The 15,925-nt window shown below is 38.2% G+C and overlaps 1 protein-coding gene across 2 annotated transcripts in view; it reads left to right on the forward strand.

The window, feature by feature from the left end:
* tanc2a (tetratricopeptide repeat, ankyrin repeat and coiled-coil containing 2a) overlaps positions 1 to 15,925 on the forward strand; it is a 159,057-nt gene that overhangs the window by 108,276 nt on the left and 34,856 nt on the right. Inside the window, exons 1-2 of one of the 2 annotated variants that reach the window (XM_081369000.1) lie at positions 7,759 to 7,798; positions 15,702 to 15,850. In XM_081369000.1, coding sequence (XP_081225126.1) covers positions 15,761 to 15,850 — 90 coding nt within the window. In that variant the 5' untranslated portion in view covers positions 7,759 to 7,798; positions 15,702 to 15,760. Of the gene's footprint in view, positions 1 to 7,758; positions 7,799 to 15,701; positions 15,851 to 15,925 lie in introns of those variants that run through there. The other variant, XM_081368999.1, reaches the window with a different exon arrangement.

A 15,925-nucleotide genomic window follows, 5' to 3' on the forward strand; every position in this document is an offset into this window, starting at 1 on the left:
TTGACCTAAAATAGTTACTTGAAATTCCCCCTGAGATTTAAAAACGGAATATATTCTTTCTTCAAATAATTTACAGCCAATAGATGCTGATGATTTATTGACTGCACTTTCCTCATTGAAACGCATTGAAATGGGCCGCATGTCGGCTGTAGTGGAGCTCACATCTCGGGCAGTTTGCCCGATTCAGCATGTTGAATTGGTGTCGGGCCGTCAGTGAGAGAGATCACTCTGATTGGCTGTTCAGCTTAGCGAACGGGTCGGTGCAAGAGAATAAAAGCGAAAGTGATGAAAGCGAGCAAAGAAATCAAGACGGCACTGACAGAAGGCTGGTCTAATTTTACGTCATCATTCCAATGCTTGAAAATGTTAATGACGAATATAGACTATAGATACCTTACCTGCTGATATAGACAGTTTTGTCCTCGCATGCATGCGCAGAACACACTTGCCAGTTAGCAGTCAGCTGTAGTCTTTCGTCGCAGCTAGTTTTTTGGCGTCGGTTTGGTGTGTCACGTCCTTGATTTTAAAGCATCAGGAGTCCATATAGGGGTGTGTATTTATGTGATACATACATTTAATTAATGAATAGTGATTTCATTTTACTGTGTTTTCATGTTTTTCTGGATCAAGAAATACATTTGGTAAATTTTCTTCGCGCTTGACAAATGAATGTGGAACATAAGTGTCAGATATATGTGATTGTCCTGCAGAAACACATTGGACTTAAAACATCCACATAGGAACTTATCATGGCAACTGTGGACACAGTCTAAGATGCTTCGGTGTCCAGGGCAACACTTTACATAAATTAGCCGCATTATTTGAGGATGCCTGTTGTCGGCTGCCTTTCGCTTACTTGTGCCACCTTATCACCGGGGATGTAAATGAGCCGTCACTCCTCATTAAAATGGAATCACAGCATACAAGTCGTGACGGATGAGTTCTGGCAGGTGTTAGGAGCGTGGACTGACCAGCTGTTGTGTTTTGTATCAGAACAAAACACGAAAGCTTATGCACTTACTTACTGTAAGCAAGTGTGAGAGAGATGTTTGAATGTGCTGTTCAAATGCATGGCATTCAGGTGTATCCACCTCTTGCTCTTCTTATATAATTATCACTGCGGTGGCATGGCTTGTTTCTTTGATTTAAGGAATAAAACGTTGTTTATGCTGAACATTGCTTGATTATTTTTCTGCTCTTGGTGATTGTATTAGCTTGTGTTACTGTAACTTCCTCAGGTGATGTTTCTTGGATATACATATCCTAATATCACAAGAAAATGTTGTGAATGTGTGGTTTTGACAGGTTTTCTGCAGAAGTGCATAAACCGCCTCAAAATGCAGCCCAAGGGAAACTGTCATTCAGAGTTTAGTTCTCGCAGCTCTAAAAAAAAAAAAAAAAAAACCTGTCCCTGCTATCCTATCTACCCATGATGCTTCTATTAGTTTCTTCAGCTAATTTTTCCACTATATTTGTTGAGACATGGAACCACTTGTTTCTATCTCCCTTTAGAAAATAATTGTATTCTTTCACTTTTTGTATTAGATTTTTTTTATTGAATTAATTGCCTATCCTTTAGATCATAAATTAATATATAGAATCCTCTGTATACACTGGGATCACCCTGTAAATGAGTGTTGGGTTTCCTGTATTAGCAGGTGTCCTGGCAGTTCTGGAGAATGAGAAACCGTATGACAGCGTGAGCGGGAATGAAGGAGTACTGTCATTTATATTAGTAACAGATCGCTGAAGATCTGTCATCTCGAGACCTGTCCATGTGGGAGGCTGTCTGTTAATCGTATGGATATCTTTAAAATGCAACACTTGTCACTTTCCGGTGCTGCCACGAAATCTTTCACACCTTCGCTGACGTGGGTTATCGCTTTTTATGTGCCAAGACTTCCTCAAACTACTCGGTCTCAGAGACAAAATTAAAAAAAAAACAAATGTTAGTGTATGATATGAGGGTTAATTTTAGCACATGTGATCATTTAAACAATAGGTGTATTGTGCTGTTATTATTATCTTGTGCAAATCCAACAGATGACACTGGACCATTGAGGAAACCCTTCCTTACACATCAGTACTTTCTAAATGTACCTACTGCTGTCTGTCTGAAGCATTCTGACTAGTATTTTTCCTGCTTAAAAAAAGGTCAGAAAGGAGTATTTTGAAATTTCAACTTGCACAGGAGTGAGGGACACTTGAAAATGTGTGGCTTTTTTATCTTTGCTTAAAATTCCTTGAATGAAAGAAAATCTGACTGGAAGATAAAGTGCACAATAATACTGGATATCTCAAATATGTTTTGATTATTTGATCTAATTTTGATATGGTGATTATGTAGTAATTGTGGCAGGCCCACACTAAAAAGTAAATGATCAATAAGTTATGACAGTATATGTTTTTTCATTGCTTTAACTAATCAAAATCAACTTTTTTTATGAGTTACACAAGATTCAACTAATTTTTTAAGTCAGTTTAAAGTAATTTATGTTGAAGTGATTTAAACATCCAAGTTGATTGTACTTAAAATTTAAGGCAGCAACTTTTTTACAGTGTAGAAAGGTTTTAAAATTATATTTAAAGGTGAATGCCATCTTTTACTCACCAAACATTAATTTTTGTCCATAAAATGAAAGTCAGTGGGGTGCAATGTTGTTTTTGATTTTTTTTTGTAAAGGCAAAAACAGTTAAATCATTCTTCACAATATCTTCTGTTGTGTTCCACAGAAGAAATAGTCATACAGGTTTGGAACGACACATGATGACAGAATTTTAATGAAGCTTTATCAACAGGTGTTGCATGCTGTGGATTACCACATAAATAATTGCAGCTCTTCCCTCAGTTGGGGCAAAAAAAACATGTTAGACAAGTACATAACAGTGTCGTTTTTCTTCATTTTTAAGGCTCGTATATAGATTTCTCGCTTTCAGTGGAAGTATATCGTTTTCTCTTTTCTGTTTTTCAATTGTTGTTTCTTGGGTTATTTACACTCAAGTGTTACCCAAGTAGCTCCCCACTGTCCAGACTCGCACTTGATTTGACAAGAGACTTTCACAGAAGTAAAATGCCAGAATCTGGAGCATCACTGTTCCGTGTGTGTGTGTGAGTGTGTGTGTGAGTGTGTGTGTGAGTGTGTGTGTGAGTGTGTGTGTGTGTGTGTGTGTGTGTGTGTGTGTGTGTGTGTGTGTGTGTGTGTGTGTGTGTGTGTGTGTGTGTGTGTGTGTGTGTGTGTGTGTGTGTGTGTGTGTGTGTGTGTGTGTGTGTGTGTGTGTGTGTGTGTGTGTGTGTGTGTGTGTGAGTCTGTGTGTGTTGAAGATGTGAGAATCTGCCTTTCCTCTATGTGCACATGTCGTCTTTTCAGTGTTCTCTCAGGGTTTCTGTCACAGGAAGTGAGTAGGAGTTGTAGTTGTGTCATGTAGTTTAAGGAGTCAGTACTGTTTGAATAGTTGAACTCATCACACTTTATTTTAAGCACTCTTTTATCTCCTCGCCCATTTCATTCTTGAAAAATGAGCAGTAGCATTTGTCAATTGTCTTTACATTTGTTTGTCTCGTTTTTTCCTTAATGTGTTTGCAGTCCTCTGAAGTGATTCAAAATCAAGGCTATGAGGCGTGGCAGAGTATGAAACCTCATTGTAACCACATCAACACATCTGCATTTAGAACACACTGCATTGTGTTTTTTGATACGTCTGCATAGCAGCTGTAGTTTTTCCCACAGCATCATCTCCTGAATGTAAATGTGGTATTTTTACAAGCTCTATTTCTCAATAGACTGACTGACCCAGACCCCCTTTCCCTTTTTACACAATTACTAGCAGTAAAATAAAAGCTTTTTGTTCACTAAACAACAATAAAAAAAAAACAAAAAAAAAAAACTGTTGTTCTTGAAGAAAATGTATGGATGAGGCTTCTATAGAGACTCATATTTATTATGTATTGTCTTAAAAAAAAAAAAAAAAAAAAATATATATATATATATATATATATATATATATATATATATATATATATATATATATATATATAATCATAGATTTTGCTGACTATATGTAAGCAATAAGGTACAAGAGCCTGTGCTGTATCGTGAATAAGTAACGGCTGAAGGGCGTTGTTAGACACGACGCGAAGCGGTGCCACACAATATTAAAGTAAAAACGGTTACCTTACCACACAATATTAAAGTAAAAACGGTTACCTTACCACACAATATTAAAGTAAAAACGGTTACCTTACCACACAATATTAAAGTAAAAAAAAAAATGTGTTAGTGCAACTTTCATTAAATCAATAAAAGCATTCCTTCCGCTAGAAAAGAATAGTCCCTGACCGTGAACAACAACGTTCCAATTTGTAATATGCATGAAAGCTCAAATAAAAACAACAAACCGTTCTCAAACTTTGTCTCATTCTTTTTATTTTTTACAACACAATATTTGTGAAATTTCCTCACACAAATAGGCATACTGTAGCTTATCTCTCAGCATGAGAAAATGTTTATTTTTTTGTTTATTCCGTTATTTTCTCTCTGCACTAAACTAAATATTTACATACTGTAGCCTAAATAGAAACACAAGGACACATATTTTGATAGATAACAGTTAGGTCTTTAATCTATTTTATTAATGTTATTAATTTAGTTGCTAAAATACTGCCTAACAAGAGATACTTTTTTTATTGTTGTTTATTTAAATTTATTTGAACATCTCCGTTTATTGTGCACGCATTAAATATTTGTCTCATTTCAATCGGCTCCACTGTGGTGATATTTAACGCGGTTCTCTTTAGTTGAGGCTCAGCACTGCACATGTTTACGTTGATACGTGTGGTTGCTAAGGGTGTTGCTAAGGGCGCAGTGATAAATAGAACCGTTGGGTGAAGCGGTCATAGGCGTGTTTTATCATGAATAAAGCCAGAGACAATTTATATAAGAGACATGCCACTTCCTCAATCCTCAATAGAACTATATAAGGAAAACCCGTAACGGCAAAGATGGCGGTTGTATGAACATGTCCCGCCCCTCCCGCTGGAAAGCCAATCATCTGCTTTTAACAGTCAAGCCGTGAAACATTTAAACCTATCGTCTGGTTCCACTGATGCATGCGCACAGTTGAGGTTTTGCGACAGCGGAGACGATTTGGGGACAGCGAGTTGTTGTGTGTGCAAGATCAGTGACAGGGCGCATATTTAGCTGAAAGAACCATATGGAAAGGACAAGCAGAGAGGGAGAGCCCCGGTCGCGCGTGCGCGCGCTCTCTCTCTCTCTCTCTTTCCGAAGCCAGGCGAAAGTGTAAACAAGACTTCACCGTCTCCAAATTAAGCGCTGTCTTGCTCTCTCTCCCGCACGCATATTAATCAAAATAAAACGACATGATGGTAAAAGGTCGGAAGACCAAAGTTTCATGTTGGAGCATTCAGAGATTTTTTTCCTCTGAATTACCGCAGGGTGTGAATTGTGCTAAAATACGTTGCCTTATCTTCTCTGAAATGCGTTCCGCACATTCAGCTGACATAAAATTACTCTAAATAAACGAAAAAACCTATCCAGTGATGTAATGTTTTCTGTGTTGACACTAACCTTGTGGGATGTCCTATCCTAACTGCTGGGATAATCACACAACCGTAGGCTATGACACGTCCAATTCGCGAACTATAATGACTCCTTTGAACCGATTCATTTTAATGAATATAGTTAAAACAACTGATCTATACAATACATTGTTATTACTGATAAAGTGCAAACCTGCTTATTTATTAAATAAAGGGGAACAATATTGACATTGAATATGCACAACACCGGCATTCTGGATAGAGACGTAAATGAAGTTGGTGTCGTGAACCCTTGCGCATGCGTAGTAAAAGTATAACCTGTGGGGAAAAAGGCGTTTTAAACCTTATTTTGGGGCAAAGTCATCAAACTTTTTCAGCGATTTTTATCATATTTTACTGCTGTTTCTATACATGCAGTTTTTATGTCCCAGTGACCAGTGAAAGTGCAGTTCTGACTCTCTGCCCATTCATTTAGATAGGAGCTTGGTCTTGTTAGTCCGAAATAGCTGCCCGGAGGCGTTGCCAAGATGGCGGCCGAGTGGCACGACTTGCCTAAAAGGACTTTGATAAAGCACAGCTATTGACCAATCAGAATCAAGGATTGGAACCAACCGTTTTATAAACAATTATAATTACTTTTTTATCATTACTATATTATTTCCCAGGAAAATTCCATTGTGTCTCATCTTGATAAATTCTTGATACATTTTTATATTATAAATATCTTACATATTTAATTATTTAATATATAAATATATATATATATATTTTTTAAATCTGAATTTATCAAGATTAGACACAGAATTTGTCTGGAGAATAAATCAATAAATAAAATTTAGTTTTAGAGTCAGTTGTGGTTATAGATAGGTGGCCTCCACCCCAACCAGTTACTCTAAGTAAGACAGAAATGATGGATTGAGCGTCTTGGGATTATTGTGAAACGTGACCTGCTTGGACCAAACTCTCTCCCCTCCAATAGAATACATCTCTTGGGGCCGTAAGGGTCAGAGAGGAACGACCCACGGCCCCTTTAGTTTAAGCATCCCCGTGCCTGTGACCAACAACAGCGTAATCCGACCCCCAGCCTTGCACACTTGGTTAAGCTCTACCATCTGTTTTTCGGCTTCGCTCCTGCCCGTCACTTTTTCTCCTCTCTGTTTGTTTTGGGGTCGTCCTGACCGTCTCTTGTCTCTGGCTCTGAAGATGTTAATGACGTTACAGTCTGTACATGTACTCAAAAGGGGGACCTTTCCTTTGTAAACCAGAATCTGGGTTTCCTCAAAGTCACTCCTGGCTTGGCTGGGATTCTTGACCTGGATATGCTCTGGACTGGTAAGTCTAACCCATTGCACTCTCGTTCAACAGCTTTTCATTCTCTTTTTGTGCAGGCCTTGTGTGTATGCATGCGACACATGCCCTTCCAACATTTTTAACTGTGTTGAGCAGGGAACACAGAGCGATGGGTTTAGTGGTTTCTTGCTGCTCTCGCTCGCTCGCTCCCTCCCTCCTTTTGTGGTGTTTGGACTCCGACTTTTCAGACTCCTCATGGTTCCTGTTAAAGCTTGAGCCAGCGGTTTCTCTGAAGCTCAGTAGAGCAACCAAACCGCCGTCGAAGTCCTCTCCTCCCCATTCACTGACAGCCACAAACTGTTCTGAAGTAGAAAAGAAGCAGGGTGCTCATTTTCTGCTCAGTCCTTGCGACTGCATGGACCCTAAAACGAACAGATCGAACTCCCCCTTCTCACCGTTCTCCTGTGGAGCTGGACACCAGCTGTAAGCAGGGAAAACCGCTTGTTTGGATTATGGATTTCGCTTTGACGGTCAGGAAGGCGTGTGCCGGAACGAGGGCCAGATGCACGTGGCAGAGGAGGAAGCGGTCTCGTCCGTATGACCGCACAGGACGAACCAGCCTAGGGGCGAAGCGACCGAGTCGGACCTCTTCGCTCCTCAGGCAATGGATGTCTCACTTCTGCTGTACATCTCGGGCCTGTACATCCAGTCTGAGCCTCTCTGATCAGTCTCTGCTCCAGTCAGGATGCTGCACCAGTCCCAGAGGTGCACAAGGTATCGTTGGAGATGAAAGTGATGGACAGAGAGAGGTGTACGGAGAGGAAGTTTGGGTGGGAGAAGTTGAAGGCGATTACGAAGATGAGGATGATAACGAGGAAGAAGGACAAGATGATGATGTGGATGATGATGATGATGATGATGAAGAGGAGGAGGACAGTAAAGAAGAAAAAGGTGAGGTGGAGATGAAGAAAAGGTAGCTGACTAATATGGTTCTGATGTCGCAAGAGGGTGACAGGAATACCAAACTCTGTTGTTCTCATTCCATCTGGCAATAACGCACGTGTTGACTCTTTATCTTTGATGCATGGAAATGCCGCGCTCTCATGCAGGCTGAGTGTCAATTAGAATGATGGAGATGAACTGGAGACCCGCCTGGGCTGTAATGTGTCTCGATTAGAGGAGATTTCAGAGTAGATGAGATGTATGCATGACCGGGTTGTGAATGGGTTGAGTTGGTGGAGAGCGAGAGTGAAGATTGATGGACCCCACCGTGGCCTTCAGATGGCAGTCATCATCAGTACCGCTTACCTTGTTGTGGTCACATGGGTTTTGTTTACACTGCAGGGGAAATATATATTTTTTTAACTTAAGCCTTTTTTTCGGTTTAGACTACAGTCGCTTCTGCTAGCACATCCACATTGGTTGACATTGTAACAACACAAACTCGTCTGTTCACCTTTAGCAATGTTTCATCATACATTGTTTTTCATGAGGGCAGTATACAAATCTGAATATAGTAAGAAACAGGAAAGAGTGTTACTCTGCTAAAATCGTTTTCTCGTTCTATTCTAAATTTTCCTCATATTTTAGTCTTCCATTCATGTAGATCAAACAGTAGCTACACCAAGGTCAAGGGTTCAATGAACTGATAAAATGTGTACCTGAATGCAGTGCAAGTCTCCATGGATAAAAGCATAAATGTAAATAAATGCATAAGTTCATAAATGTTATTTTCTAGCTAAACATTTAAAGCTGCAGTCTGTAACTTTTTTGGGTTAAAGATAATCCATAATAAATGTTTGAGCAAGTACATAACTAGCCAGTGTTAAAACTATCTGCTTGCCTTAGCTCGCATTCGCTTACAGATTCAAAACGGTAAGCTTGTAATGTTTTTGATTCCAGTGGTACTGGTGGATTTCCGCGGGAAATTCAAGCATGTCTTTGCATCATTACTTCACATCTTGAATTTTGAAGTTGTGTTTTCAAGGTTTGAAAAGTGCTTAAATTTTGAAGTTGTGTTTTCAAGGTTTGAAAAGTGCTTAAATTTTGGATAAAGTGTTTGAAAATACTTGAAATTGTTACTGTATTTATTTCACCACAAATACCTGTCTGACTGAATAGTTTGTTTATTAAATGGAGAAATAAAATGTAGCCCTTCAGATACAGAGCGATTTGCGCTACGCTGGCCAGAGCAAAAGTAGGCGGAGTTTTCATTTTGATTTCCACGCTTGTTTGGATACCCCGTTTTTATTGGCCACGCGGGTAATCGTCACAGAGCACAGCGGCAAAAGTTGAACTATTTTTAACTTTGACCACGGCGTGCGTGCGCGCGATCTCGCCAATGCTGCGCTCCGCTTTGGTCGATGCAACAACAAAACGTCCTCAATATGCAGTGAACATAGCCGAAGTTACAGCACAGTAACTGTAACGTTAACTACCCGCAAATGAAAACCTGCAAACGTTAGCCCAGTGCATAACAACAATCGTTGATTGCTGAACAGAAATCGTGTCAGATGGAGTGTCATACAAGTAGCCTACTGTAAGTTTGAGGATGGCCTTGTGCAATATTTACACTGCTCTATTCCTGTAGATAAATGTATATGTCTTGGCAATGAAAATACATATTTTTTCTTTCAATTAATGTAGGCTATTTATCAGGCAGGTGCCTGTGCACTGTCAGAGTCTTCTGGGTTAAAATGGAATTACAGGTTGTTGTTGCAATGTCTTAGATTTCGTTCAAACCTTGTCTATATCAAGAATGTGTCCCAAAACCAAGGCCTGTAAAATATTTCTGTTCAAATCCTATGTCTTCATATTTTCAGCCCTTGAAATTACTTCAGTTTTACAGCCTTAAAAATCACATTATCGGAGAAGCAATATTTGGACATTAATATAATGAAAAGTATTATTCATAGGCATTATCTACTTAGACAGTGATACATTTTGAAAAATAAAACTTGTGATTTGCTTAAATATCTGATCCTTCTGCTATTACGTTTATAGTATTATCTATTTTAATGTGATAAAAACACTAAATAATAATTTTGACTGTGTTGGTATGTAATTTACGGTGGTGTAAGGTGCTGGAAAAAGCTTTAAATTGGACCTTGAAAGAGCTTGAAAAGTGCTTGAATTTGAGAAAAAGGTGTACGAACCCTGTACGTACTTGTTCAGATGACATTTTCTGGTGAAAATTCTTATGTTGGTCATACTTCTAAAAAGTAGAATCTGTGATTCCAAATGACAGTATCCACACCGGCACGGTGACTGTTTCTTCTGTGAATGTTTCACAGAAGAAATGAAGTCATACTGTTTTGGAACAATATGAGGGTGTGTAAATTATGACTTTGCTTTTAAATTTTTAAGTTAAAATTAAGTAAAAAAAAAAAAAAAAAACGTTCTCTAAAAAAAGTCTTCATATCTTATGCAGTGTTGCTTCTCAAGTAAATTTATCTTATGGATTTTTAGATATTTTAATGAAAAACAAGTCAAAAAAGTAATTTGTGCTGTGCATAATAAATGTTTATTGCTTCTGTCTCTGTGGGTACATTTAATGGCAACGAATAACATTTTTAATTTAAAAAAAAAAACATGATATTGTTCAGACTGATACATTAATAAAAATTATTTTATTCAGATTTCACTAACAGAGGTTGTTTGTATCAGACTTCAGATTTTGTGCACTGTATGTTTCTCCAGTTCAGAAACGGGAAAAACAAAGATGATTTGAGTCATATAGGAAAAGACAATACATTATTTATGCCTGTTTGAACAAGGTCAGTGTTAAATCTTATAATTTTACAATTTCTGGAAACCAGTGTGGGTTAGCAGTCTCAAACAACCACTTAAATTCTGGACAGCAGACACAAGTGTGTCCACTGATTTGACACTGCATTTTTCATGCTTAAAATGTCTCACAATGACAGACCAGATTTTTCTCTTGCCTATTTATTTAGCCAAGAGTTTGTTTGCAAGGCCCTTTGTTGTTCTTTTTTTTTCTTGTGCCTTGTATTTCTAAACCGCCAGCACAGCCGGTCCGCAGCTTGGTGCTTGGCTTGTTAGTTGTGCCGCCCTGTTCAGACAGCCACCCTGTCATCGTGTAGCCGTCTTCTCCTCCCTGTGAGCCTTGGAGCTTTGCTTGGTTAACTCAAACCAGCTTTGGGATGTTATTTTCGGACACAGACTTTCTTGAAGCAGCATTGCTTGCGGGCAAATGTAATTCAGCCCATCCGATTGTGCTTGGTGTCTCCTATCTCTCTCTTTCTGTTTTTCTCTGTCTCTGTCCCTTTTTGGTGGGACAGAGACAGAAACTCTATGCATTATACTTATGCACCATTTGTGCTATAGAAATAAATGATACCTCAAATCTATCTATCTATCTATCTATCTATCTATCTATCTATCTATCTATCTATCTATCTATCTATCTATCTATCTATCTATCTATCTATCTATCTATCTATCTATCTATCTATCTATAATATCTGTCTGTCTGTCTGTCTGTCTGTCTGTCTGTCTGTCTGTCTAACTATCTACAGTATCTGTCTATCTATCTGTCTATCTACAATATCTGTCTGTCTGTCTATCTACAGTATCTGTCTGTCTATATATCTTTGTCTATCTGTCTGTCTGTCTGTCTGTCTGTCTAATCACCCTAGCAACATGCTAACTACTACTTTGAACAGCTTACCAGCTACCCAGAACACCCTAGCATCGCAGCCTAGCATTTTGCCTGAGCTCGTACCACATTTACTTAAAAATAAATAAAATTTAGTTACAGAGTTATATTGTCCAGAATTATCTGTAATGCATGTTTGAGAAATAGCTCCAGTGTGTCCAACTGCAGTACTGTTATGGTAGGCCAAGTGTTGGCTTCACTGCAGTGTGGCGGTATGCAGACTTTTGCAAGTGTAGGAAACCCTGTGTCAGAGGCAATGGAATGATATTTGAATTGTTAGTTTAAATGTGCCCTGCCTCACTAACTGCAACCCTGCTATTAGAAGTTCAACGATTCTATTTTTTTTTTTCCCTTTTTGCTGAGTCTTTCATTCTCTGCTACACAAGCAGCTTTTTACATGTGTGGTTTAGTTAGAAGCCATGTGTCATTGATTGCCTTTATACAGCACTGATATCTGCTCTGATTTTAAAAGCCCAGCGGTGCATATCAAGGGCTGTAAGTCATACGTTTGTCATTGGACCAATCAGCATGTTCATTCCTATAACCTCTGCTGCAGGCCTTTAGGTTTTACAGGAAGCAACCACCTGTGAATGATGAGGTTTAAACCCCTGCAATGCTGATGTGTTTTGCTCTTGTGAAAGCACAAACAGCACGCTTCCCGTGGGACCGTCCTCCCCCAGGGGGGTCCGAAATAGGAAGCGGAGCTGAATTTGTTGCTCTGTGGTGGAGTTAAAGAGTGGAACTTTAAGCGACTCCCATGGGGGCGTTAGAGATGAGGCAAACGACTTAAACATCTGAGGTTTGTGGTGTCATCATTGGTTTTGTTGTTTTCAATAGCAGACAGAACCCTCAGGTTTGTTTTGTGGATTGTAATTTACTAGCTGTCAATTGATTCAATAATTTAATGAAAGTAATCGCTAGATATGCTGATTAATTAAATCAAATTAATCAAATTAAAATACATGTTTATGAAATATAGTTTTATTTTTAATTAATGTAATTGTTTAAATATTATTTATAGTATATTATAATATTTACATTATTATTTTAATTGTTAATTTATCAAATTTATATTAAACATTTATTTATTTTTTAACTAATTTACGTGACCTTTTAAGTCTGTTGCTGATTTGGGGAAGTTAAATTTGAAAAAAATTAAACAATAATAATAATAATAAAATAATTGTACATTATTTTTAACTATATTTTTTACTATTTGCAACATACAGAACAGTATTCATGTTGTTTTCATGATTATTTACCTGTGCTGGAGTGAAAGGCAGTCGTCAGGTTTTTAGTTTAAGATCCCTATCTGATCCCAGCTATAACAAACCTGTTGGTCGTAAATCACCTTGTATTTATCCCTTTTTTTACCGTAGTATTGCTCCCTGCTGATGCCCCTCCCCCAAATCCCGTACACACACACACACACACACACACACACACACACACGTCTCCAACCCCCTGCAGCCTGTCTGAGTATCAGATAGCTTATCATCACTCGAACAGAAGTGCACTGATGCGTGATAGCTGCCCTTTTTAGCTGTGAGATAGTCATACATGAGTACATGTGTAAGATTGTTAATGGTTATGCCTTCAGATATGTGTGTGGTCTGTGGTCCATAAACATGTAAATGTTTTTGAATGTTTTCTTGTGCTTGCATCCTCCGGCCTACCTTTAATCCACATATTCTGACATGTTTGTGAATCATCTGTTCAGAATGGTCTTTTTTTTTTTTTTTTTCTATTCTCAACTAAACACAGACTTTATTCTTGTGATGAACAGAAGTTTCCAGCATTGTGCTATTCCAGCTCCTGCTGGTGTCATTAGTGGGTTTCTGAACTTTATTATATGCTGTCACAAGTGACATACATCCCGCCGGAGGTACAGAGCAACGATAGAGCGATAGAGGGAAAATTTAAGAGGAATGTTCAGTTGAAGAAAGAATGAAAGAGACAAATGCTTCAGGACAATCTTTGGCATAGTTTCCATGACAACATTTGTGTTGCAACTGCACCACCAAATTCCCACGGGTCGACTCCTGTATTATAGAGACACAAAATTCAAAACAGGAAACCAATTTGTAGGCTTGGTTATATTGTCTGGAAAAAGTATTGTTCTTTTCACAGCCTTAAAAAAGTGGCTACATAGACTGTGATGTTCATAAACAAAATGTGCAAGTTGGCAAAAAAATTGGAGTTAGAGTCATTAGTTTTACTTCGTTGACTATACACTCTGTTGAAAAACAGCACCTTAATGCAATTGAACTTTCAAATTAAAGATCAAAATGTTCCTATGATGCCCTAAAATGTCATACTGTCTTAAGTAGTCAACTCAATCTTAGGCTTTGTCCTGTAGATGCTGTGCCTGATTAGCGTAATTAGCTGTAGCGTTTTATTCTTTCATATCTATTTGTCTGAGTGACTTTTGAAGCCATTGTAAAATAGCCAATGTATATATGCCCAAATGTGCATATTGAATGAATGCATATTGCTCCAAAATGCCTGTGTGTTCAGGTCAATACTGGTTTTGTGGCATAGATGGCCATTCGTATGCTTTTGAAAGAATTAGCATATTTAGCTGTAGCATCAAGTGTGTTGATTGTTCTTGTTCAGGACTTATTCGGTAACTGTTATACAGAGATTCTTTTTCTTTCAGATTGTTTGCACTTTTTAGGACAACTTATAAAAGCTAACCATAGCTGCTGCGCACAGCCACTGATGCCTGAGGCTTTGGTTTATCTGAGATAAATTTCGAGTCTCTGAAGACGGATTTGTTAGTAAGACGAGCATGTGCCTTAGAGGTGAGGCGACTCGCCCGGTATTTCTGGGAAAGACTGTTTGTTTTGCAGTCGGTTTTCTTCGGCTGATGGTGAGAGGTGAAAGGCAAGGCATGAAAAAAAAAACTAATCCTGAAAAAGCTCTCCTCGCTGTGGATTTAGCCACTGTGGGACACCTCTTCTTTTGAAGTCTCGCGATCAGCCTTTGACTGTGATTTTCATCGCACAGGCTCAGAAGCTTCATCTGCGCTCGCGGTTCAAGAAAAGTTACGACACCAGACATCCCTCTGATAAGGATTGTTAGGTAGTTTAGTGTGACGGGGTGTTTTATAGTCTTTTGGGGGTTTTGGCTTAGCTCACTGCTAATTTACAACAGTGAGTTTGGAAGTGTGGGCTGGTTTACATGTCCTTTTCTGCCGTGGTTTCAAAATATATATGATTTGTAAGCAGAAGGTCAAAGTGCATTGGCATGAGGCTGTTTGAGACTGAAATTCGGATGAGACCACAGGTATGCAGCGTGGAGTCTGGATTTGTGACTGCCTAGTTGTAGTGGACACTGGACAATGTGGAATTGCAAGAATTACATTATTGATGGTGAAGTCACGGAAAAAAACAATTTCTCTGGATGCTAAAATTACTTAGACGTACACAGTCTTTACATTTCCTGCCAACATTACTGCAGTTTTGGCAGGACCAAATACATAATTACACCAATTTTTTCCCTTGTAGCCACTGTGTTTCACGTTTCCACAAAATATAAGGGGCACAACTGTTTTCAACACGGATAATAATAATAAATGTTTCTTGACAAGCAAATCGGCTTATCAGAATGATTTCTGAAGGATCATATGACACTGAAGACTGGAGTAATGATGCTGAAAATTCAAAGGAATAAATTAGATTTTAAAATAAATATTAAATTAGAAAGTGTTATTTTAATTTAATTTTTAAAATATTGCTGTTTTTACTATATTTTTGATCAAATAAATGCAACCTTGATTGATGACTTATTGTCTGCTTTGCATTATTACTTGTATTGAAATTCTGGATGAAACAGATGATAATAATTTTTTTTTAATTAATATTATTTATATAGCCTATATTATGGCTTATTTCAAAAGAAAATAATTTTATATATTTTAATCTAGAAAAGAAAATGAAAAATGGCAAAAATAAAAATAAATCACTGATACCAGCCGATAACTGATATGGCTCAGACATTGTGCATCCTTAGCTGAGGAATTTTATTGACATACAAATTGTTTGGAATGATTATTATTGTTGTATCATATTCCTCTTGCATTAGCTTTACATTATGCCAACAACAGCCTTTAAATGGTTTCTTACTTTATAAACATGGTTTTACCTCTCTCTTTTTTTTTTTATTCTCTTACAGGGGACGAAAGCCAAGAACTAGGTCCTCCTCCGTCTGTAGACGAGGCCGCCAACACACTGATGACGCGACTGGGGTTCCTGCTTGGGGACAAAGTGAACGAAGGGCCTGGTGGAGCACAGTACAACATGGAGGAACAAGATGACCCCCAGGTTTGATACATGCATTTGATGCTCTATCCAGTCTCTCTCATTATTCTTTAAAAATAATCTAAGTGACTTTTTGGC

The sequence above is a fragment of the Scardinius erythrophthalmus genome, assembly GCF_964197995.2.
Source record: "Scardinius erythrophthalmus genome assembly, chromosome: 1".
Taxonomy (NCBI): domain Eukaryota; kingdom Metazoa; phylum Chordata; class Actinopteri; order Cypriniformes; family Leuciscidae; genus Scardinius; species Scardinius erythrophthalmus.